Consider the following 24,741-nt stretch of genomic DNA (forward strand, 5'->3'; position numbering starts at 1 on the left):
GACCCCATAGACTTTACACGGACTAGTGGCTACTGGTTGCTGTTAATGCATATATAATTGTACTAGTATATAGATTGAATTAGATATCATTCTGAACTAAGCAGTATATTTAGTGGAGAAAAACAGCAGCAGAATCGAATAAATAACCAAACAGATTTCTTTCTTTTAAAATTAAATTAAACATTTTCTAAGTGAAAGCAATCTTGTTTGGGGCACTGACAACTGAAATCATTTTTTAAAAAACTATGTGTTTGCATGTGAGGGTCAATGAAGCTGCACACCCTAAAAAATGGTACATGTATATACACTATATGGACAAAAGTATTCGGACACTTGACCATTAGACCAACAGGGACTGTAAAGACATTGTATTCAAATACATATACTGTAATATGGAGTTGGTCCCCCTTTTGCAGTGATAACAGCTTCCACTCTTCGTGGAAGGTTTTCCAAGAGATGTTTGAGTGTTTCTGTGGCAATTTGTGCCCATTCATTCTGTAGAGCATTTATGAGGTCAGACACTGATGTTGGACGAGAAGACCTGGCTCACAATCTCTGTTCCAGTTTATCCCAAAGGTGTTCGATGGGGTTGAGGTCAGGGCTCTGTGCGGGCCAGTCAGGTTCTTCCACACTGCACTCATCAAACCATATCTTTGTAGTCCTTGCTTTGTGCACTGGGGCACAGTCATGTTGGAATAGAAAAGGGCCTTCCACAAAGTTGTAAGCATAGCATTGTCCAAAATGACTTGGTGTGCTGAAGCATTAAGATTGCCCTTCACTGGAGATAAGAGGTCTAGCCCAAACCCTGAAAAACAGCCCCATACCATTATTCCTCCTCCACCAAACGTCACAGTTGGCATAATGCTGTCAGGCAAGTAACGCTCTCCCGGCTTTCGGTAAACCTAGACTTGCCCATCTGACTGCCAAACAGAGAAGCGTGATTCATCACTCCACAGAACACGTTTCCACTGCTCCACAGTCCAGTGTCGGTGTGCTTTACACCACTCCATTAAGCCCCCGCCACACAGTTCTTGTGCTTACATTAATGCCAGTGAAAGTTCGGAACACTTCAGCTATGGAATCAGCAGAATGTTAGAGACTTTTACTCACCATGCGCCTTAGCAGTCGTTAACCCCGCTCTGTGATTTTACGTAGTTTGCTTCGTGGCTGAGTTGCTGTTGTTTCTAAACGCTTCCACTTTCTAATAATATCAATTACAGTTGACCGTGGAATATCCAGCAGGGATGAAATTTCACAAACTGTCTTATTGCACAGGTGGCATCTATCACAGTACCCCACATCCTATCACAGTACCACACATCCTATCACAGTACCGCACATCCTATCACAGTACCACACATCCTATCGCAGTACCACACATCCTATCACAGTACCACACATCCTATCACAGTACCGCACATCCTATCACAGTACCGCACATCCTATCACAGTACCGCACATCCTATCACAGTACCGCACATCCTATCACAGTACCGCACATCCTATCACAGTACCGCACATCCTATCACAGTACCGCACATCCTATCACAGTACCGCACATCCTATCACAGTACCGCACATCCTATCACAGTACCACACATCCTATCACAGTACCGCACATCCTATCACAGTACCGCACATCCTATCACAGTACCACACATCCTATCACAGTATCACACATCCTATCACAGTATCACACATCCTATCACAGTACCACACATCCTATCACAGTACCGACAGTACCACACATCCTATCACAGTACCGCACATCCTATCACAGTACCGCACATCCTATCACAGTACCACACATCCTATCACAGTACCACACATCCTATCACAGTACCACACATCCTATCACAGTACCACACATCCTATCACAGTACCACACATCCTATCACAGTACCACACATCCTATCACAGTACCACACATCCTATCACAGTATCACACATCCTATCACAGTATCACACATCCTATCACAGTACCGCACATCCTATCACAGTACCACACATCCTATCACAGTACCACACATCCTATCACAGTATCACACATCCTATCACAGTACCGCACATCCTATCACAGTACCGCACATCCTATCACAGTACCGCACATCCTCAACAGTACCACTTATCCTATCACAGTACCACACATCCTATCACAGTACCACACATCCTATCACAGTACCACACATCCTATCACTGTACCACACATCCTATCACAGTACCACACATCCTATCACAGTATCACACATCCTATCACTGTACCACACATCCTATCACAGTACCACACATCCTATCACAGTACCACACATCCTATCACAGTACCACACATCCTATCACAGTACCACACATCCTATCACAGTACCACACATCCTATCACAGTATCACATATCCTATCACAGTATCACATATCCTATCACAGTATCACACATCCTATCACAGTACCACACATCCTATCACAGTACCACACATCCTATCACAGTACCACACATCCTATCACAGTACCACACATCCTATCACAGTACCACACATCCTATCACAGTATCACATATCCTATCACAGTATCACATATCCTATCACAGTATCACACATCCTATCACAGTACCACACATCCTATCACAGTACCACACATCCTATCACAGTACCACACATCCTATCACAGTACCACACATCCTATCACAGTATCACATATCCTATCACAGTATCACACATCCTATCACAGTACCACACATCCTATCACAGTACCACACATCCTATCACAGTACCGCACATCCTATCACAGTACCGCACATCCTATCACAGTACCGCACATCCTATCACAGTACCGCACATCCTATCACAGTACCACACATCCTATCACAGTATCACACATCCTATCACAGTACCACACATCCTATCACAGTACCACACATCCTATCACAGTACCACACATCCTATCAAAGTACCACACATCCTATCACAGTACCACATATCCTATCACAGTACCACATATCCTATCACAGTACCACACATCCTATCAAAGTACCACGCTTGGTGTCACTGACCTCTTCAGAACGACCCATTTTGTATAAAAAATGTGGACCGCATGGCTAGGTGCTTGATATTATATCCCTCTGGCCACAGGTCTCATTTAAACAACTTAATTCAATAATTAACAGGTGTGGCCAAATACATATATTTATATTTTCTAAACTTTTTTTATATTTTTTTTTAGAAAAAAGATTGGATAACAGAAACATATAAAATATATATATATTATATATGTTTTTGTTATGTTTTCAATTATTAATCTCTTTTTGCATTTAATTACCATATTTGTATATTTTAGATAGTTTCTTACATTAATTCTACAATTAATTACAATAATTTAACTATGTATTTAAAATATACATTTTAATGTGTGTTATGTATTATATTTCCTATTGTTAAGTTTGTCATTAAGTATATTCATTATGATGGTTCTCAGAAAAATCTTATAATACATGGTGCTGATTTTATTATTGTTTTTTCTTGCACTATATGCACTTTACATTGTATAATCTATTTCATGTTATATAATGATACATGATAGAGCGCTAGAGAGCGCTAATTCTTTGGTTTCTATTGTTTGTCCTTTTTCTGGACAATAAAGTTTTAACCTGAACATTCGGGATCTGCACATGCGCACTAAGAGCTGTGTAACGCCGTCGCATGTGCTCAATGGTGGCGCTCATTATAAAAACTCCTAAAGTTAATGTCGTTCTTTTTACTTCTCCTGGTGAAGTCTCGTGATTATAGAGACGAAACGCGTTTAGAATACCCTATAATTGCCTGCTGGAGGGTCTATTGTTTATTATCTGCCTCCAGACTTGCGGTCTAATTAGCATTTTTTTATTGTTTGCTCATATACATATATTCTAAACTTTTCTCTATCTTTCAATACTTGTCAATTTTTAAAGGGAAAAAGAGAAACGAATCAAAGTTCGACAAGAAAAGGTTGAACAGCACTTCACCCTTAAAATGTAACTTTTATTAATTATAGTTAAAATAAGGTGCCATCTGACCAAGAAAACAAATGTGAAATATTAAAAACCAAAACATAAACACAGAAGACCTGAGAACACTAATTAAATATTATCAGCAGTGAATCGAATAGACAGTGTTCGTTACTCAGGTATTGTGTATATGACTATTCGTGCTGTATAATTAAATAATGATAAATGGTATATTGCCCACGCTACTATCAGTCTCCTAATTTAAAGTATATGGATTATCCATGTACTTTAAATTAGGAGACTGATATTTAATTAGTGTTCACACTCTACTCTTTGCCTGATGATCTAAATGATGCAATCTCTAGCTACCATTTAAGAAAGAGGAATTATTGGGCACATGATTGCCACTTTTATATTAGACAATCTGTCTAGCCCACATTACAATTATAGAACCATAATCCCCCCAGAGAGCGTTTTTAAATAAACATGTCTTCTGTGTTTATGTTTTGGTTTTTAATATTTCACATTAGTTTTCTTGGTCAGATGGTACCTTATTTTAACTATAATTAATAAAAGTTAAGTTTCAAGGGTGAAGTGCTGTTCAGCCTTTTCTTTGATTCGTTTCTCTTTTTCCCTAATTGTTTATAAGGCTAGCACCCTTTCCTGTATATAACAAATCCATTTAGGAGGTATAAATATTATACAGGATGACACTTTTTCTTTCCTTGTGAGGAGCATCTAACCTCATTTCTCCAATTTTAAATGGTCATTCAGAGAAATTTATATTAAAAAAAGAGAGTTTGCATCTGAGCATTTTCAACATTCAGTGACCACATGTAGAACATTGCAGCAACTGCAAAATAAATGTCATTTTCTATGCCACCAACTGCAGCAAGCCCATTAGATAAATTAAACAACAAAAAATGTAGTATAAGGGGCAAGAGATAAAAATGCTGAAACGCTACGCACACACTAAATTACACAGAAGCATCGTGGAGAGTGAAGAGGCAGTAACAATCAGATGACATTAGATGGACAGAGGCATCAGTAGATATTTAGACAAGTAGTAAAGCGCTAAGTAGTTTGCTGTCACTTTACAAATAAATGTTCATGATAATAGACAAAGGTGGCCTGCACCCATACCAAAAACTTCAAAGACTAGTACTATGCACTAGTTATATCTGACCTAGTACGATTGGCTTGGGGATGCCCTGAATGGGCGAGTCCCCTTGGTCTGATGCCAAAAGGCTTGTGGTGTTTAGAGCCCGAAGTGCCTGTGCCTCCGTGGGACAGGGATCGTAGGCTACCTGAAAATGTGGTTGCACAGCCACAGGTAAAGGGGACTGCCCGAGACTTGCAGTCGAGGTGGTCAAGAAAAATCCATTTATAAATATGGAATGTACAGTATATAAATAATATTTATATGTATTATTAGTGACATGTAAGAAATATGTAAAACAGTCAGTTCAAATAGGACAATAATCATCCTTCCTACACATGTAAGTATAATACTCCCATTGATGCAGATTTGGTTGTCTTGACAACACAATTGAAAGTCCATATTGTGAGAAATTAACAGGACAGATTTAGGCCCTGACAAAGAATACATGTATAGATGGAGATATCATGGATGATGATTTACGCTAAGTAATGTATTAAGAGAACCGTATAGACTGATTCATTATTTTTGGAATTGAATCAGAGAAAGTAAATGCAACGATGGCAAAACTACAAAATTCTTCATTACAAGAGCTCACTGCAGACTTTGGACAAAATTGGTGACAATTGGGAACATTGTTAAATGACATTATTTTACCTATTTTTCACAATTTATAATTAAATCCAGATCCAAAACCAAAACCTTTCGCGATTTGTTGGCAAAACCAGTTACAAAACCAAAATGCAAAGACATTTTAGAACCAAAAGCCCGTCCAAAACCAGGTATCAGCGCACATCTCTACTCACAATTATTACCAACCGAAGCCAGTATAGGGGCTTATTTAGAGATGGTCCTGTTGCATATGTTGGAAAAGACCTTATGTCTACATGCTTTGTCAGACACGTCTTGATATGCAATCATCGCAAGAGGAGTCGTACGTATACCAGGCGTTTGTATGTTTGCCTGATGGAAGTGTAGGGCGTGAGCGTTAGGTACATGTCTTTTTACTCAATGCTGAGTTGGCATTACAGGAACTTCACTCACTAACAATTGATCTGTCCTCACACCTTGCTTGGACATCTTCAACTGATAATTCGGGCAGTTTGGTAGCAGATGTGAGACTCAATGTCAGAGTTTCCCTGAATGGCAGACTTGGTTTCAGCTGTCAAAGTTCCCTTGAACAGCTGATTTGCTCTCAGCAATGCCTCCAGTGTAGTCCCCATGTCTCCAGACCCTGCCCCCGGAGGGGGTGATATACTGTACCTCACAGCTAGACTCATCTCATCTTTCTCGACACAGGGCTTCCACCTGAGTCAATTTCACTTTTCAAGTCCGCCAGAGGTTGACTCGAGAAACCCTTACTTGACCCCCTGAAGCCAGTTGCATAAAGACATGGACAGGTAAAGTTGATAACATACATTTATTGGTAAAAACCCTGATAACCTATGGCCTGACACCTGGCAAAGGGCGGGTAGTGCAGATTGATAGAGCGTGGTCAGGTAATGGACTAGGTCACCTCTTGGTGAGATCTCCAGAGAAAAGATCAGAGTGTGGAACCTCAAGTCCTATGATGGCCAACTGTCAGTCATTTCCAGGGACAGTCCGGGGTTTAAAGATTTGTTCCTGGGTGTTGTCCTTTAGTAGAATTTTGTCCTTTTTGTTTTGTGGAAATGTCCCTGTTTGTCAAAAAAACAGTTGACCAATGGCAAAACACAAATCCTCTTATTCTCTATACTGAATGCAATTGTAACTATTCGCAATACTGGGCTTTATACGTTAATATTTATTGAAGAGGAGTAGTTTAAAGAGACAGTCCTAGATGCATCTACCAGGTAACTCAGTGTCCCTACATAATATTTTACAATCTTGGTCCCTGTAGGTCTATCAGTACAGCAGCGTTCTATGTACAGACCCAACTGCCAATGGTCCCTCTCACCAGAGATGAATGTAGGGAGAGTGTAACACGTGGAAGGTTTTATATTACTAATACACCTCTGAGGAGATAGGAAAGTACATTTCTACTCGTATATAAAGCATATAGGGACAGTACTTATCACCGGCGCCCACTGGCGATACTCTCCCCATGCGTTTATTGAGTATCGCTTCAGTACTTGTACCACTGTGACGTCTGTTCTGTTATTGACATCTCAGGATGACGTTAGAAAACAGAGTTGAACAAATATATGTGTTGAAAATGTAATGTTTTGAAATCTAAAAGATAAACAACATTTATCGCTCTGGATACGTTTGACTGTGACCAGGGCCGTCTCTTCCATTGGGCACAATGGGCAGGTGCCCGGGTGCCCTGTGCCCAGGGGGCCCGTCCTAGGCAGCACTGAAGCAAAAAATCCTAAAAAAAAACCCCTAGAAAATACTTACCTTGCGGTCAGCTGGCGATCCGGCTCCCTCCCTGGTCTCCTCTTCCGTGCGGCGCTCGCAGTGCATGTCTGGCGTGACGTCATCACGCGGAGCGCAGCACGGAGGAGGAGACCAGGGAGGGAGCCAGATCGCCAGCTGACCGCAAGGTAAGTATAATAAAAAAGTTAAAAAAAAAGTGATATATATATATATATATATATATATATATATATATCACTTCTTTTTTTTTAACGTATATATATATATATATATATATATATATATATATATATATATGTATATAAACACATAGGGGCCGGAGCACTGCTTTGCACGGGGGCCCATAATGTGGTTAAGAGGGCCCTGACAGTGACAGCTGATTATCTCTCACCTGCCACAGTGATACATTACAGTGACAATGATGCTTATTGCTGTGATAGTTCTTCCTTGGATAAATATACTGATTGTGTTGTTCTAAAGCTCAGGGCACCATTAACATATTTTTTTTAAAGGTTCAAATTGTTGATGCTAACCGGTATTTTAGGTTTCCTTTATGGCTTGGAGAAATTACCACCCTGGGTCAAATACCAATAAAAAACTTGTTCTGAAGTTAGATAACTTCTATGTAGAATCTCACTGAACCAGTATTTCCAATATGTAACCTGTATTGCAGGAGAGATATCAGGCAGAAGTGTCATTGACCTGTATTACAAAAATATCAATATTGTAACCAACTTAATCCAATATAACATTTGTTTTAATAGTAAAACATGTATATATTATTGGGTATGATTTAAATAAATATCTCATTATAATATATATTATTATTATTATTATTATTATTATTATTATTATTATTATACATTAATAATTACCTAATATTGTTACTTACAAATGTATATTACATATTATTATTATTAACACAATAGCCAATATCAATATTAATTATTATTATACATTATAATACAGCAGATATAAGATTCCTTTTTGTGTATGTATGAAAGTTGTAGGAATTCAATTGTAGAATACGCCCATTAAACCATATAATATGGGCACAAGGAGAAAAAAAACCTGTATTATCTTTAGAGGTCAATTCACAAACAGCAGAAGTGTCTCGTTAGTGTTAATGACCATCATCACTGCGTATTTACTTAAGCCTACAAGTTTCTACAAGTGATACAATAGATATATAATAACTTATGATAAAAGCAAGTTGAAATGACCAAGTATATTTGAAGTGAGAGTCCAAGATTCACAAATGCAGTAACAATAGTAACATGAAACTGAGAAAAGACCTATATACGAAGTCTGACAATGTAATGTTTTGAATAAAGGGAAAAAGAGGGGGGTTAGAGGGGGAGAGAAATAGCGAGGTCAAAATCTGGACTCCCGGAGATGGAAAGATAAAGTTGTATATTATCTACAAAATATTATTTATGTAAAAAAAGGGCAGATATACTGGGGAAGATCAGTTGAGTGTGTGATCCCAGAGGAACCGTTGTAAATGAACCAATCACCCCAGATTTGAGAGAATATATGAGTTTTCTTATTTAGATATGCAGACATTTTTTCCATAGATGCCAGGTACCAAAATGTATTAATTAGTTGTTGTCTGGATGGAGGATCAGGGATTTTCCAATGCTTTGCAACTAGACATCTAGCAGCATTGAGGATTTGAACGGACAATTTATCTGCGTATTTATCTAGGGTAGCCTAGAAGAAACCACCAAGGACACTTGGATACCTGGATGGAAGTAACATTACTAATCACTGTGGCATCATCCCAAAAAAAGGTAATACGTGGGCAAGACCACCAGACGTGGAAAAGGACCCCTGTTCTCCACAACTTCTCCAGCATAGATCAGAGATGGAACCATATATTCTTTTCAGTCTAGTGGGGACCAGGTACTAACGATAATAAATTTTATCTGCATTTTCCTTGACTAAAGTTGAAATGGATGTTTTAGAGACTCTCTTTCTAATTGTTACCCAAGCATCCTCATCTGGTGGTCTACCTAAGTCAGCTTCCCACCTGAGCTCATGAATGGTGAATTAGTTTGTTTGTAGGAGATCAGGAGGTCATAAAGTGTGAAAATAATCCCTTTTTTTTAAGGGCGAATGTATACATAAAGATTCCAGGGGAGTTAAAGTTCTTGTTATATCAATTTTAGGGAGAGACTTAACATCATCATCATCATCATCGTTTATTTATATAACGCCACTGATTCCGCAGCGCTGTACAGAGAACTCATTCACATCAGTCCCTGCCCCATTGGAGCTTACAGTCTAAATTCCCTAACATACACACAGACAGACATAAAGAGAGAGACTAGGGTCAATTTTTTTTTTTTTTTTTTTTTTTTATAGCAGCCAATTAACCTACCAGTATGTTTTTTTTGAGTGTGGGAGGAAACCGGAGCACCCGGAGGAAACCCACGCAAACACAGGGAGAGCATACAAACTCCACACAGATAAGGCCATGGTCGGGAATTGAACTCATGACCCCAGCGCTGTGAGGCAGAAGTGCTAACCACTTCGCCACCATGCAAAATGTTTTACTTGGAGAAATGTAAATGTGCTTACATTAGGGAAGTTACATTTTTCTCATAGCAACTGTAAAGAAATACATTGGTTTGCTTGTATAACGTCCCCCTTCATCCTAATATCTCTGTCCTGCCAGGCCTTGAAACGGGAAGGACATTGTCCTGGAGTAAAAGCGGGGTTATTCCACAGAGGTGTTATAGGGGAGTGAGTGGAAGTAAGCTTGAAGTGAGTTTGCAATAATCCCAAATTTGACATGTGAAGAGAGTAATAGGATGAGATTTCAACCGGAAATATCTTGCGCCCATTGGGATCCCTAGGGTTGAACCTAGGCATGATACACGGCAGTAGATCAATCCATCGGGGACCCCGGTGTCCTGCACACTATGCCACAGCCTGGCTTAAGTGGGTAGTCATATAATATAAGCGGATGTCCGGGATACCTCTGCCGCCACTAACTGTTGTTCTACGTAAAGAAATGAAACTAGTTCTTGCGGGTTTATGCAGCCACCCGAATTGAGAAAAGCAATGATGTAGTTGTGATAGAATAGATCTAGGTACCTGCACCGGGAGAGACTGGAAAAGATAAAGCAAGCGGGTAAGAATATTCATCTTTAGGACAACTATTCGAAATAATAATTTTTTGCCATCTAAGTAGATCTAGTTTAATTGTTTTAATTATGGAGGGGAAGTTTTCAGCAAATAAAGATTCATATTGGGCAGTAATATAAACCCCAAGGTATTTTAGCTTTTTATGCCGCTAAGAAAATTTTAAATTATTTTTAAGAGGACCCAAGGTGGAAGATGATACATGAAGAGCCAGGGACTCCGTTTTGGAAAGATTGATTTTATAGCCAGAAATCAAACCGTAAGCTGTAAGGGTGGAAAACAGATTTGGGAGCGAGGTGTGAGGAGAGGTTAATGTAACAAGGATGTCATCTGCAAATAGACTAAGCTTATATTCCTCAGGATCGATTCTAACTCCTTTAATATCTGGGGAAAGGCGAATCATGGCCGCTAGGGTTCAATCACAAGAGCAAAGATCAAAGGGGAGAGAGGGCACCTTGACGACTGCCATTGGTAATGGAGATTGGGAAGGAAATCACCCAATTTACTGAAATCCAAGATAAGGGCTCATTTAGAGGTGGAGAAGTAGGTGTATGTATCTATCTATCTTATATCTATCTGTCTATCTGTATATCTATCTATCTATCTATCTATCTATCTATCTATCTGTATCTCTATCTATCTATCTATCTATCTATCTATCTATCTATCTATCTATCTATCTGTATCTCTATCTATCTATCTATCTATCTATCTATCTATCTATCTATCTGTATCTCTATCTATCTGTCTATCTGTATCTCTATCTATCTATCTTATATCTATCTGTCTATCTGTATCTCTATCTATCTATCTATCTATCTATCTATCTATCTATCTGTATCTCTATCTATCTATCTATCTATCTATCTATCTATCTATCTATCTATCTATCTATCTATCTATCTATCTGTATCTCTATCTATCTATCTATCTATCTATCTATCTATCTATCTATCTATCTATCTATCTATCTATCTGTATCTCTATCTATCTGTCTATCTGTATCTCTATCTATCTATCTTATATCTATCTGTCTATCTGTATCTCTATCTATCTATCTATCTATCTATCTATCTATCTATCTATCTATCTGTATCTCTATCTATCTATCTATCTATCTATCTATCTATCTATCTATCTATCTATCTGTATCTCTATCTATCTATCTATCTATCTATCTATCTATCTATCTATCTATCTATCTATCTATCTGTATCTCTATCTATCTGTCTATCTGTATCTCTATCTATCTATCTTATATCTATCTGTCTATCTGTATCTCTATCTATCTATCTATCTATCTATCTATCTATCTATCTATCTATCTGTATCTCTATCTATCTATCTATCTATCTATCTATCTATCTATCTATCTATCTGTATCTCTATCTATCTATCTATCTATCTATCTATCTATCTATCTGTATCTCTATCTATCTGTCTATCTGTATCTCTATCGATCTATCTTATATCTATCTGTCTATCTGTATCTCTATCTATCTATCTATCTATCTATCTATCTATCTATCTATCTATCCCATATCTATTTATCTATCTCTCTATCCCATATCTATCTATCTATCTATCTATCTATCTATCTATCTATCTATCTATCTGTATCTCTATCTATCTATCTATCTATCTATCTATCTATCTATCTATCTATCTGTATCTCTATCTATCTATCTATCTATCTATCTATCTATCTGTATCTCTATCTATCTATCTTATATCTATCTATCTCATATCTATCTATCTATCTATCTATCTATCTATCTATCTATCTATCTATCTGTCTATCTGTATCTCTATCTATCTATCTTATATCTATCTATCTATCTATCCCATATCTATTTATCTATCTCTCTATCCCATATATATCTATCTATCTATCTATCTATCTATCTATCTATCTATCCCATATCTATTTATCTATCTCTCTATCCCATATCTATCTATCTATCTATCTATCTATCTATCTATCTATCTATCTATCTATCTATCTATCCCATATCTATTTATCTATCTCTCTATCCCATATCTATCTATCTATCTATCTATCTATCTATCTATCTATCTATCTATCTATCTATCCCATATCTATTTATCTATCTCTCTATCCCATATCTATCTATCTATCTATCTATCTATCTATCTATCTATCTATCCCATATCTATTTATCTATCTCTCTATCCCATATCTATCTATCTATCTATCTATCTATCTATCTATCTATCTATCTATCTATCTATCTATCCCATATCTATTTATCTATCTCTCTATCCCATATCTATCTATCTATCTATCTATCTATCTATCTATCTATCTATCTATCCCATATCTATTTATCTATCTCTCTATCCCATATCTATCTATCTATCTATCTATCTATCTATCTATCTATCTATCTATCTATCCCATATCTATTTATCTATCTCTCTATCCCATATCTATCTATCTATCTATCTATCTATCTATCTATCTATCTATCTATCTATCTATCTATCTATCTATCCCATATCTATTTATCTATCTCTCTATCCCATATCTATCTATCTATCTATCTATCTATCTATCTATCTATCTATCTATCTATCTATCTATCCCATATCTATTTATCTATCTCTCTATCCCATATCTATCTATCTATCTATCTATCTATCTATCTATCTATCTATCTATCTATCTATTCGCTCCTTGCTGAATACAGACATTGCCCATAATACGTGCGTTGTTAATTAGTGAGGCCCTAAGTGTGGCTCTTTACCAGTGATCTGAATGATGAGCTCAGGTCACTGCAGAATACTAGACTTCTAGATCTAATGTTACTGTATGCTGAATAGCTGTTAGTATCAGATCTCTATGACAACAGATCAAACCTGGTTAAGTTAAGGGACAAACATTTCTACAATCCTTATAATTATTGTAATAAATGAATAAGGAGAATACAGAAAGTAAAACATTGTAAAAAAAAAAAATCCCCCACAGAAAATTATTATCATAAAGTCCCCAGGTCTGACCCCCTCTGACTCGTTACCTGAGGATCCCCCACATACATAGCTGGTCCCAGCTGTGGTATACCGCGGCCGGGGGTAAAATACACATCTTTATTAATGTTATAATTCCAGCTCATATAATTGTGGGGTAAATTCCTCGATGCACAATATGTGAAATGAGGTTTTCTATATTTGTCTATTTTTCTATAAAATGCATATAGACTAAAAATAAATTCAAATAGCAACCAAATTGAGTGCGTCAAAGTGAGTGCGTAAAAGTGAGTGTGTCAAAGTGAGTGCGTCAAAGTGAGTGCGTAAAAGTGAGTGCGTCAAAGTGAGTGCGTCAAAGTGAGTGCGTAAAAGTGAGTGCGTCAAAGTGAATGCGATTGCGTCATCAAGCCCCGTCCCCGCTATATAATGCTGAGAATTTCCGCATTTCATAGCAAGGGGCGGGGCCACGGTGACGCGATGGTGTCACTACGTCACCACAAATGACCTCTGAAAAAGAAGCCAACATATATGGGTGTAACCCTCTGACAGAGAGATAACCTGACGTAGAATCACAATGTTTGTCACGTGAAGTAAAGGTTTCCCCAATGTATCTTTAATATCAGCAGTTAACCTCTTGAGTGCGATAAGGCACGTATCGGCATTTACGTTCCGCAATGAATCGCGCCCACTGCGCTAGAGGTGACTGTCAGACATTACTAGTAGTATTACAATCAGCCAGTCAGTATGAAGGGCCACAACCATATCACCCATTCCCTGTAATATACCGTATATCAATATTAAGTGATACATTGTATCATGTGATGTGACTCAGTATTATCAGATGTGGAAGGTTTAATATCTGACAAGAAAAACCCGATGGAGAGTTTTCCCTTCAGGCAGTAAGTGGGGTTACAAGTAAAACTGGATGTCTGATTAGTATCTACTATTCATCATGATCATCAGGGGAGAGGAGGAGACGGAGGAGGACGATGTCCTATAAATACACAAGTCTAAGGCTGTTACAGATACAGAGGATACAGGACTTCTTACATGTAAGTATCTTCCTTTTACAGTTACACACTATAGACGGATTTAGTTACATACTATACATGTGAGGTTCCCACCATCCCCATCAGATGCGGTATCAAATGTATTGTTATACAATATCATTTTATATATATAATTATTGTTGATGTTGGACTATAGATCTTGGTCCAGAGAAGGGCGATGAGCAGTGAATGTAGAGTGAGGCTGGGTCTTTGCTCTTTAATACTCTGTAGTCATTCTCAGGCCTGGATACTGATGTGTTATCAGCATATATCTGCCGTGGATAGAAGGGTATGAATGTCATTCTCTGCAGAGATAATGGGAGTGATGTTCTTACATAGTATCCATAACTGCTGGTAAACTGTTCCATGTATCTCTCTCTATAAACAAGTCACTTCCTCTCCAAATTCTATTTCCATGTTCTACAAATATTTTTAGATGGTCCTGGATTACAACTGATACATACACATATGTTTCCATTCTATACTTCTTTTGCAAATTAAGAGATACAATTATTTGTCAGCACATATGTAAAAGAAAGTAAAAACCTGAAATATGATGTTTTCCGACACCACACATTAATATTGGATGAAGCCACTTTTTAACACAATATCAGGTACAAATATTTGGGGAAGGTGTCTGTTACTTTGCACGTAGGTTATAGAAGTGATCACTTATTCGTCTTGGAAGATTTGTTGCAGCTTAATCATGATATTGGACTGTAATTACTGAGCCCCAGATTCTCACTAGAGTTTAGGTCATGACTGGGTAAGTCCACAATATTCTCCCTTGTATTCCTGAACATTACTAGTGTTGGCTTAGATCATTGATCTGCCGAAAGATGAAATTTCTCCTTAGTTTCACTCTGTAGCAGATGGAACCTTTGCAGTATATACTGTACTCTGGCGACATGAAGTATTCCCACAGCAACCATATTACAAGTTAGAGGTCAGGTTTCTTGGGACATGGTCAGTGTTAGGTTTGTACCACACAGAGCTTTCAATATAGATCCAGAAATCTTTCTTTTGGTCACAAGTGACCTTCTCCTAGATCTCAGCTGGATCACACTTGTGCTGTTGGACTCTGGGACTCTGAGATGGTTCTTTCTGTGTAATGGCATATTCCTTTCCCCCTCCAATATCAGCCAGTGTTATACAGAGCTCTTAATGCAGCTGAATAATGCATCTATATTCCACTCTCTGAAACTGATCTCTGTTGGAGTTTCAAAGTAGGTTTATAACTTTGTGGCTTCCCTCACAAGTCTCCTTGTTCCTATGCTGATGTAGGCCCTGCAACCCCAGAATATTGCAGCTGTGCCTGATAGATTGGCAGCTTTGTTGATCATGCTTGCAGCCTTGCATGTGAGTGTTGAAGCTCTGTCTGTCAGTTTGGCAGCTTGCTCAGTAAGACTAGACACACACACACACACACACACACACACCTCCTCAGGGTCTGGCCGCAGACCTGACTGTGGCAGTGCCCACCTCCTCCTTTGCCACTCTTCTGTGTTTATCTCTCTCTTACCCATTCTGGCACCAAAAGCTCAGGTTTTGGCAAGCCCTGATGTACTTTCCTGGCTCCTGGGGGATGCTGGTACTTGTAGTTTATAGCACCTTAATATGTATTTCATTGCCATCTACTGATAGTAACTCTGCCCATTCTCTCAATCATCTCTTGACGGTAAATTTATCAAGCTGCGGGTTTGAAAAAGTGGAGATGTTGCCTATAGCAACCAATCAGATTCTAGCTATCATTTTGTACAATGTACTAAATAAATAACTAGAATCTGATTGGTTGCTATAGGCAACATCTCCACTTTTTCAAACCCGTAGCTTGATAAATTTACCCCTGGATTCCACCCTTCCCGTAATGTCAGCACAAGATCCGGGTTTAAACTGGGTTTTGAGGGTTGGAATTTTTTTGTGTGATTCAAATTTTACTTCACATTCACTCTCTCGCCAAATCCTGCCGTTTCCAGCTTCGCAACATTGCCCGCATTCGGCCCTTCCTCTCCCAGGATGCCACCAAATCTCTCGTCCACTCTCTGATTATCTCCCGCTTGGACTACTGCAACCTTCTCCTTATCGGCCTCCCCCTCTCTCATCTCGCTCCCCTTAGATCTGTACTTAACGCCGCTGCTAGGCTTATTTTCCTCTCTCGCCGTTCCACCTCTGTATCCCCACTCTACCAAGCCCTTCACTGGCTCCCCTTCCCCTACGGAATCCTTTTCAAGCTCCTCACTCTGACTTACAAGGCCCTCGCCAACTCCACTGCTCCCTACATCTCTAACCTTATCTCTATTCACACTCCCTCCTGCTCACTGCGATCGTCCAACGATCGTCGCCTCTCTTCCCCTCTGATTACCTCCTCTCACACACGTATCCAAGACTTCTCCCGCGCCGCTCCCCTCCATTGGAACAAGCTCCCCCGCTCTATCAGAACTTCCCCTAATCTGTCCTCTTTCAAACGCACATTAAAAACCCACCTTTTCCTAAAAGCCTTCCAGTCTCATGCCTAAACTCCCACCGGTCGGCTACCTCTCTTTCTCATCCCTTCTTCACTTCTCCCCCTTCCTCGACTCCATCTCCGTCTCATCCATGTGCCTGTCTGTCTTCCCCTCCCTTTAGATTGTACGCTCCTTTGAGCAGGGCTCTCCTACCTTCTGTTTCCATCACTTTTAACTGCGCTCTCCAGCTACTCAGCTCACCTCCTCTCAGTCCCTCTGCCCTCTGTCTCCTCTCGCTTCTCTCCGCTCCCCTCAGTGACTCTCAACCTGTCATCCGTGCCCACCCTCTTGGGCCATAGTTACCTGCCTGTACTCACTTTTCCCCTCCCTCCCTCTCTTTCATGCTGTGCCTGAGCCCCCAGAGTTATAGTGCTTACTGTTACTTGTACTGTGCTGTTTCACCTTGTACTGTGCCATTGTTTGTCCTTGTACGGCGCTACGGATACTTTGTGGCACCCTATAAATAAAAAATTAATAATAATAATAATAATAATAATAATAATAAAATACTTCTCTATTATTGACCCAACAGTGCCCCTGAAATATTCCACCTCTTTCATATCTTTGTGCCAGTTTCTTACACTATGTATCACGTTATCTCCAGCTTCCTTATATTCTCCTTTTTTTTTCATGTATATACCTTTTCTTCCGAATGCCTGACCACCCACAGATAAACAGACTGGGGGTTATCTAGTAAGTGTGGTGCATAAGCAGAGGCCGATGGTAAAGCAATGTTATCCTTGTTACCGGTGTAACGTACAGAACCAGAGCACATTGGACGTTTGAATAATTACGCAAGCAGAATATTTCGGTTTTCTTTTTTTAATATTATTTTGTATATTTTTTTGTTTGGGAGTTTATAACAAATAAACTCACTGGGAAAAGAAGGGGCAGTATAATGTGTAGACCAGCAACATTTCAAAATATTTATAGGATCTGAACACTACAGTACTGGCACCGGCCTGGCTGACTCCAGGGGGTAAATGTATCAAGCTGAGAGTTTCTGGCGGGTTTGAAAAGTGGAGATGTTGCCTATAGCAACCAATCAGATTCTAGCTGTCATTTTGTAGAATGTACTAAATAAATGATAACTAGAATCTGATTGGTTGCTATAGGTAACATTCCACTCTTTCTAACCCACTCGAAACTCGCAGCTTGATACATTTACCCGCAGAACTGGAATGTCCAAGGACCCTGCCAAGTACAAATGTCACCCTGAGAGTGGTGGATGCAATAACCTTCCAGCAGAGTAAGGCCCTGAGTCAAGGCACAAAATGAGTAAGTTTTCTCCTGGACAAAACCATGTTACAATGCAAGGGGTGCAAATTACTTTATTACTTTGCACATAAGTTAAATTTTGGTTGCTTTTTCATGTAACACACAGATACTTGATAATTGTTTTTTTTACACTGAAATGTACAGTTGATCTAGGACAGTGATAGCTAACCTGTGACACTCCAGGTGTTGTAAAACTACAAGTCCCAGCATGCTTTGCCAGTAGATAACTAGCTGATCTAGGACATGTCCTATCCCAACTATAAATCTTTCCCCACATTTTAAATTTACCTCTCCCTCCAGTACAACATGGTTTTGCCCAGGTGCAAAGTTACTTCTTTTATTGCTTTTGTTTCCTTATTGAATCAGGCCCAAAGTTACTACTGCTAGTGCTACTACTGGTACTACTATCAATACTATTGTTGCTGCTACTAACAGTGCTATTATGACTACTAGTACTCCTAGTACTGCAATTACTGCTACAGGTATAGTGCTATTATGTATATTACTATTACTACTGCTATTACTTCTACTGCTACTATCACTATTATTACTGCTGCTGCTAAACCTGTTACCACTACTAATATTGTTGCTGCTGCTATTGCTATTATTACTATTAATGTTATAAATAATAATACTACTACTGCTACTATTATTTTTACTACTACTACTGCTACAACTATTACCACTATTGCTATTACTAGTAATGTTACTGCTGCTACTACTATTACTATTAATGCTAGTACTATATATACTACAAATACCACTACAGCTGCTACTACCAGTAATACTGCTGCTGTTACTACAGCTGCTACTCCTAGTATTATTATTATTATTATTATTATTATTATTTCATTTTATTTACCAGGTGCAGCTAGGTTTCTGCAGCACCGTACATAGGGGGTCGGAACATACCTTAAAATGACAAAATGACATAAATATAAAAGTGCCAAATATGAAATAAATACATGAAACATTTACATTATAACAGCAGGTAAAAGGACATAATTACATAAGGACTCTCTATGAGACAGCGCCCTGCTTCTACACTCTATGAGACAGTGCCCTGCTTCTACACTCTATGAGACAGCGCCCTGCTTCTACACTCTATGAGACAGCGCCTTGCTTCTACACTCTATGAGACAGCACCCTGCTTCTACACTCTATGAGACAGCGCCCTGCTTCTACACTCTATGAGACAGCGCCCTGCTTCTACACTCTATGAGACAGCACCCTGCTTCTACACTCTATGAGACAGCGCCCTGCTTCTACACTCTATGAGACAGCGCCCTGCTTCTACACTCTATGAGACAGCGCCCTGCTTCTACACTCTATGAGACAGCGCCCTGCTTCTACACTCTATGAGACAGCGCCCTGCTTCTACACTCTATGAGACAGCGCCCTGCTTCTACACTCTATAAGCCAGAGCCCTGCTTCTACATTCTATGAGACAGCATCCTGCTTCTACACTCTATGAGACAGCGCCCTGCTTCTACACTCTATAAGCCAGCGCCCTGCTTCTACACTCTATGAGACAGCGCCCTGCTTCTACACTCTATGAGACAGCGCCCTGCTTCTACACTCTATGAGACAGCGCCCTGCTTCTACACTCTATGAGACAGCGCCCTGCTTCTACACTCTATGAGACAGCGCCCTGCTTCTACACTCTATGAGCCAGCGTCCTGCTTCTACACTCTATGAGACAGCGGCCTGCTTCTACACTCTATGAGACAGCGGCCTGCTTCTACACTATATGAGACAGAGCCCTGCTTCTACACTCTATGAGACAGCGCCCTGCTTCTACACTCTATGAGACAGAGCCCTGCTTCTACACTCTATGAGACAGCGCCCTGCTTCTACACTCTATGAGACAGCGCCCTGCTTCTACACTCTATGAGACAGCGCCCTGCTTCTACACTCTATGAGACAGCGCCCTGCTTCTACACTCTATGAGACAGCGGCCTGCTTCTACACTCTATGAGACAGCGCCCTGCTTCTACGCTCTATGAGACAGCGCCCTGCTTCTACGCTCTATGAGACAGAGCCCTGCTTCTACACTCTATGAGACAGCGTCCTGCTTCTACACTCTATGAGCCAGCGTCCTGCTTCTACACTCTATGAGACAGCGCCCTGCTTCTACACTCTATGAGACAGCGCCCTGCTTCTACACTCTATGAGACAGCGCCCTTCTTATACACTCTATGAGACAGCGCCCTGCTTCTACACTCTATGAGACAGCGCCCTGCTTCTACACTCTATGAGACAGCGCCCTGCTTCTACACTCTATGAGACAGCGCCCTGCTTCTACACTCTATGAGACAGCGCCCTGCTTCTACACTCTATGAGACAGCGCCCTTCTTCTACACTCTATGAGACAGCGCCCTGCTTCTACACTCTATGAGACAGCGCCCTGCTTCTACACTCTATGAGACAGCGCCCTGCTTCTACACTCTATGAGACAGCGCCCTGCTTCTACACTCTATGAGACAGCGCCCTTCTTCTACACTCTATGAGACAGCGCCCTGCTTCTACACTCTATGAGACAGCGCCCTTCTTCTACACTCTATGAGACAGCGCCCTTCTTCTACACTCTATGAGACAGCGCCCTTCTTCTACACTCTATGAGACAGCGGCCTGCTTCTACACTCTATGAGACAGCACCCTGCTTCTACACTCTATGAGACAGCGCCCTTCTTCTACACTCTATGAGACAGCGCCCTGCTTCTACACTCTATGAGACAGCGCCCTGCTTCTACACTCTATGAGACAGCGCCCTTCTTCTACACTCTATGAGACAGCGCCCTGCTTGTTTACACTCTAGAAGGGATGGGCAGGTACAGAGAACCAAATGGTGGAGCAAATGTCGGGGATGTTAACGTGGGAGAGTTGGGCATTGAGGGCTGGTGGGCTTCAATGTAAAGTTGGGTTTTCAGGGCACGTTTGAAGACTTGGAGCCTGGTGGGCTTTACAGATCAGCATGAGGGAGAAATCCTGAAGGTGGCGGTGGGAAGAGGTGATCAGTGCAGAGTTTAGTCAACAGTCATTGGCTGAACGAAGTGGTCTGGAGGGGTGTATGTGGACATGGGGTCAGAGATGTAGAGGGAAGAGGATTATTATTACTACTACTACTACTACTACTAGTACTACTACTACTACTTCTACTACTACTACTACTACTACTACTACTACTACTACTACTACTAGTACTACTACTACTACTTCTACTACTACTACTAGTACTACTACTACTACTACTACTACTATTACTACTACTAGTACTAGTACTACTACTACTACTACTTCTACTACTACTACTACTAGTACTACTACTACTTCTACTACTACTACTACTACTACTACTACTACTACTACTAGTACTACTACTACTACTAGTACTACTACTACTACTACTACTAGTACTGCTACTACTACTACTAATAATAATAATAATGATTGACAAGTATGATTCCAGTCAATTCATATCTAATTTATATCACTCACTGTTGCACATTTGATGGAATTAATGACAATCTCTTGATTCTCTACATTACTCTGTTGCATCCAGAATGGATCTGCTGGTGGCTTTGGCTCTGCTCGGATTCCTTGGTCTGGCTCAGAGCTGTCCCGATGAAGAATTAGGTGAGAATAATCTGTTCATACTCATCATGTTTATGGGAAATTCAGACAGTTATTGAGCAGAGATAATTGGCAGTTCGGGTGGGATCTTTGGATATTTTTGGGGTTTTAGAGGATAAAGCAAATAAATACTGCACAGATATTTCATTTACACCAACATGTCAATTCCTAATTCTAGTGCTCACCCCTTAATCCCCATGTTACCATCGAGGATTGTTTTTGAAAATATGGGGCCCTGGTTAGGTATCAGAACTGTGCCCCCTGCGTGGTAAATGCAATATTATTATAGTTTATTTATATAGAGGCGTCATATTGCCATCTAGGTATAGCAACTTCATTAAACAGTCAATCCATTGCACAGATTTGGCGAGAGCCAAGCCACTTGAAAATAAAGGTGAAGCCCATTTGGCAGACCCTATCTGGACTTGAGATGATTAAAGGGATCGTACCCCTTTGTGCCAATTGTTTGACATCTAGTCCAGCTAGACCTCCTGGAGCCAAACTCTGCAGGGGACCTGCTACTGATATGAAGTATGAGGGAGGCTCAGTGACAGCCCCATATGATAAGCTATATCCAAATAGGAGAAGACAGTATTTTACTTTCTGATACTAGAAAACAAATACACAGTTTTGAGATTGGATTGCGTTTAATATTTACTTTCAGAGGAGTTTTACTTGTGTTTCGGTTGGGACAGTGAAGTTATGGGGTGATCATAGAATGGGGTTTATAGTACATAGTTTAAGATGGAACTTTACTTTTTAAAATGACAAAAGAGTGGTGAATGGTCCAATGAATGGAGAAAGCTTCAGAAGGGGTTTTCTATGTTTCCTTTCCAGGTATTAGGAAGGTGATTGGTTGAAGGTGATAACTATATAAATACTGTATGTTAAGCCCTACGCCCAGTTCTTTAAAGTCATGTATATATTGTGACAAAATATGGGACATTTAAGAAGCATAAAACCATACATAAGACGTAATAGGCTGGGCATATAATAAATACATGTAGGAGGCAAGATACAAGAACGCACACTTGGAAGAGGTGGGAGCATTGCAGAGTGGTTAGCATTGATCCATGAGAAAGTCTGTAAGCCAGGCGAAACGCATCAGCAAAGAACATTAGGAAGCAGGATCGAGGTTCTATAAAGAAACGACAGTTAAGTGATTCAGAATAGAAACTTTACTAACCACTATGTACGTTTTTTTGACCTGATGGTTCTCTACCGGTCAATCATATTATTTATAGATAATTCAAACTAATGGGATTTCACTAGACATATATGTATATATAATATGCAGTGGGTTTTGTCTATATCCAGTCTTTTGGTTGTTGGTTAGTGTCTCATCGTACTAGTCTATCTTTTTTGGGCAGATTGCTGATGTTGGCTGATAATTTATCTGACATACAGAATAACTTGTTGTCTTACAAACCCTTCCATCTTGTTTCAGGCAAGAATTTAGCCAGAGATGGACAAGTCATGCAGAGTTCTAATGCCTATGACATAACGAATCAACCTGAAAACGCCATTGATGGCAATAGAAATGGCGATTTTTGGAAAAACTCGTGCACTCACACCTTTCTGGAGGATGATCCCTGGTGGAGAGTGGACCTTGGGAAAAGCTATAAGATTGGCACCATCATTGTAGCTAATCGGCAGGACTGCTGCAGTAACCGGATTCTTGGGGCTGAGGTCCGTGTTGGGAACTCTCCAGACAACAACAATTCTCTGTGAGTATCAAGAGTAACAGTCAATGTATTATCCATCAGAACCAATATTATCTATCAGTGGTTTACAGGACCAGTATTATTTATTATGAGTCTTTATATTATACATAAGCATGTACATAACCTGCAGTCTGTTCTGTCTGTTAACATACAACAAGTACTATTTAGACAGAGCGTGCTTATACCAAGATTCAAATGGAAACATACACTATATGGACAAAGGTATTCGGGCACTTGACCATTACACCAACAGGGACTGTAAAGACATTGTATTCAAATTTATGTACTTTAACATGGAGTTGGTGCCCCTTTTGCAGCGATAACAGTTTCCACTCTTCTTCTCTAATGTTGGACAAGAAGGCCTGGCATGCAATCTCCGTTCCAGTTTATCCCGAAGGTGTTCGATGGGATTGAGGTCAGGGCTCTGTGCAGCCAGTCAAGTTCTACCAGACCGATCTCATGAAACCGTGTCTTTGTAGTGCTTGCTTTGTGCACTGGGGCACAGTCATGTTGGAATAGAAATGGGCCTCCCCCAAACTGTTGCCACAAAGTTGGAAGTATAGAATTGTCCAAAATGACTTGGTGTGCTGAAGCATTAAGATGCCTTCACTGGAGATAAGGGGCCTAGCCCAAACCCTAAAAAACAGCCCCATATCATTATCCCTCCTCCAACAAAATTCACAGTTGGCATAATGCAGTCAGGTAGGTAAGGTTCTCCCGGCATCCGCCAAACCCACAGTCACAGGGCCGGTGCTAGCCTCCATGGCGCCCTAGGCATTTTTAGGAAATCGGCGCCACAGCCCCCCCCCCCGCCCCCACCGCAGTCGGCGCCCTCCTCCCTCCTCCCCCCTCCCCCTCACCCCATCTTTCCTTACCTCACCACCGCCGCCTCTCTGCTCCATCTCCTCCCCTCCACTCACTGACACT

General features: G+C 40.1%; 1 protein-coding gene across 1 annotated transcript in view; it reads left to right on the top strand.

Annotated features, from left to right (window-relative positions):
* The window catches only part of LOC142157958 (uncharacterized), a 93,301-nt gene that overhangs the window by 45,425 nt on the left and 23,135 nt on the right, over positions 1-24,741 (top strand). Inside the window, exons 5-6 of the mRNA XM_075211460.1 lie at positions 21,993-22,093; positions 23,538-23,817. Coding sequence (XP_075067561.1) covers positions 21,993-22,093; positions 23,538-23,817 — 381 coding nt within the window. The remainder of the gene's footprint in view (positions 1-21,992; positions 22,094-23,537; positions 23,818-24,741) is intronic.

This window comes from Mixophyes fleayi, chromosome 5 (genome assembly GCF_038048845.1).
Source record: "Mixophyes fleayi isolate aMixFle1 chromosome 5, aMixFle1.hap1, whole genome shotgun sequence".
NCBI classification, from domain to species: Eukaryota; Metazoa; Chordata; class Amphibia; order Anura; family Limnodynastidae; genus Mixophyes; species Mixophyes fleayi.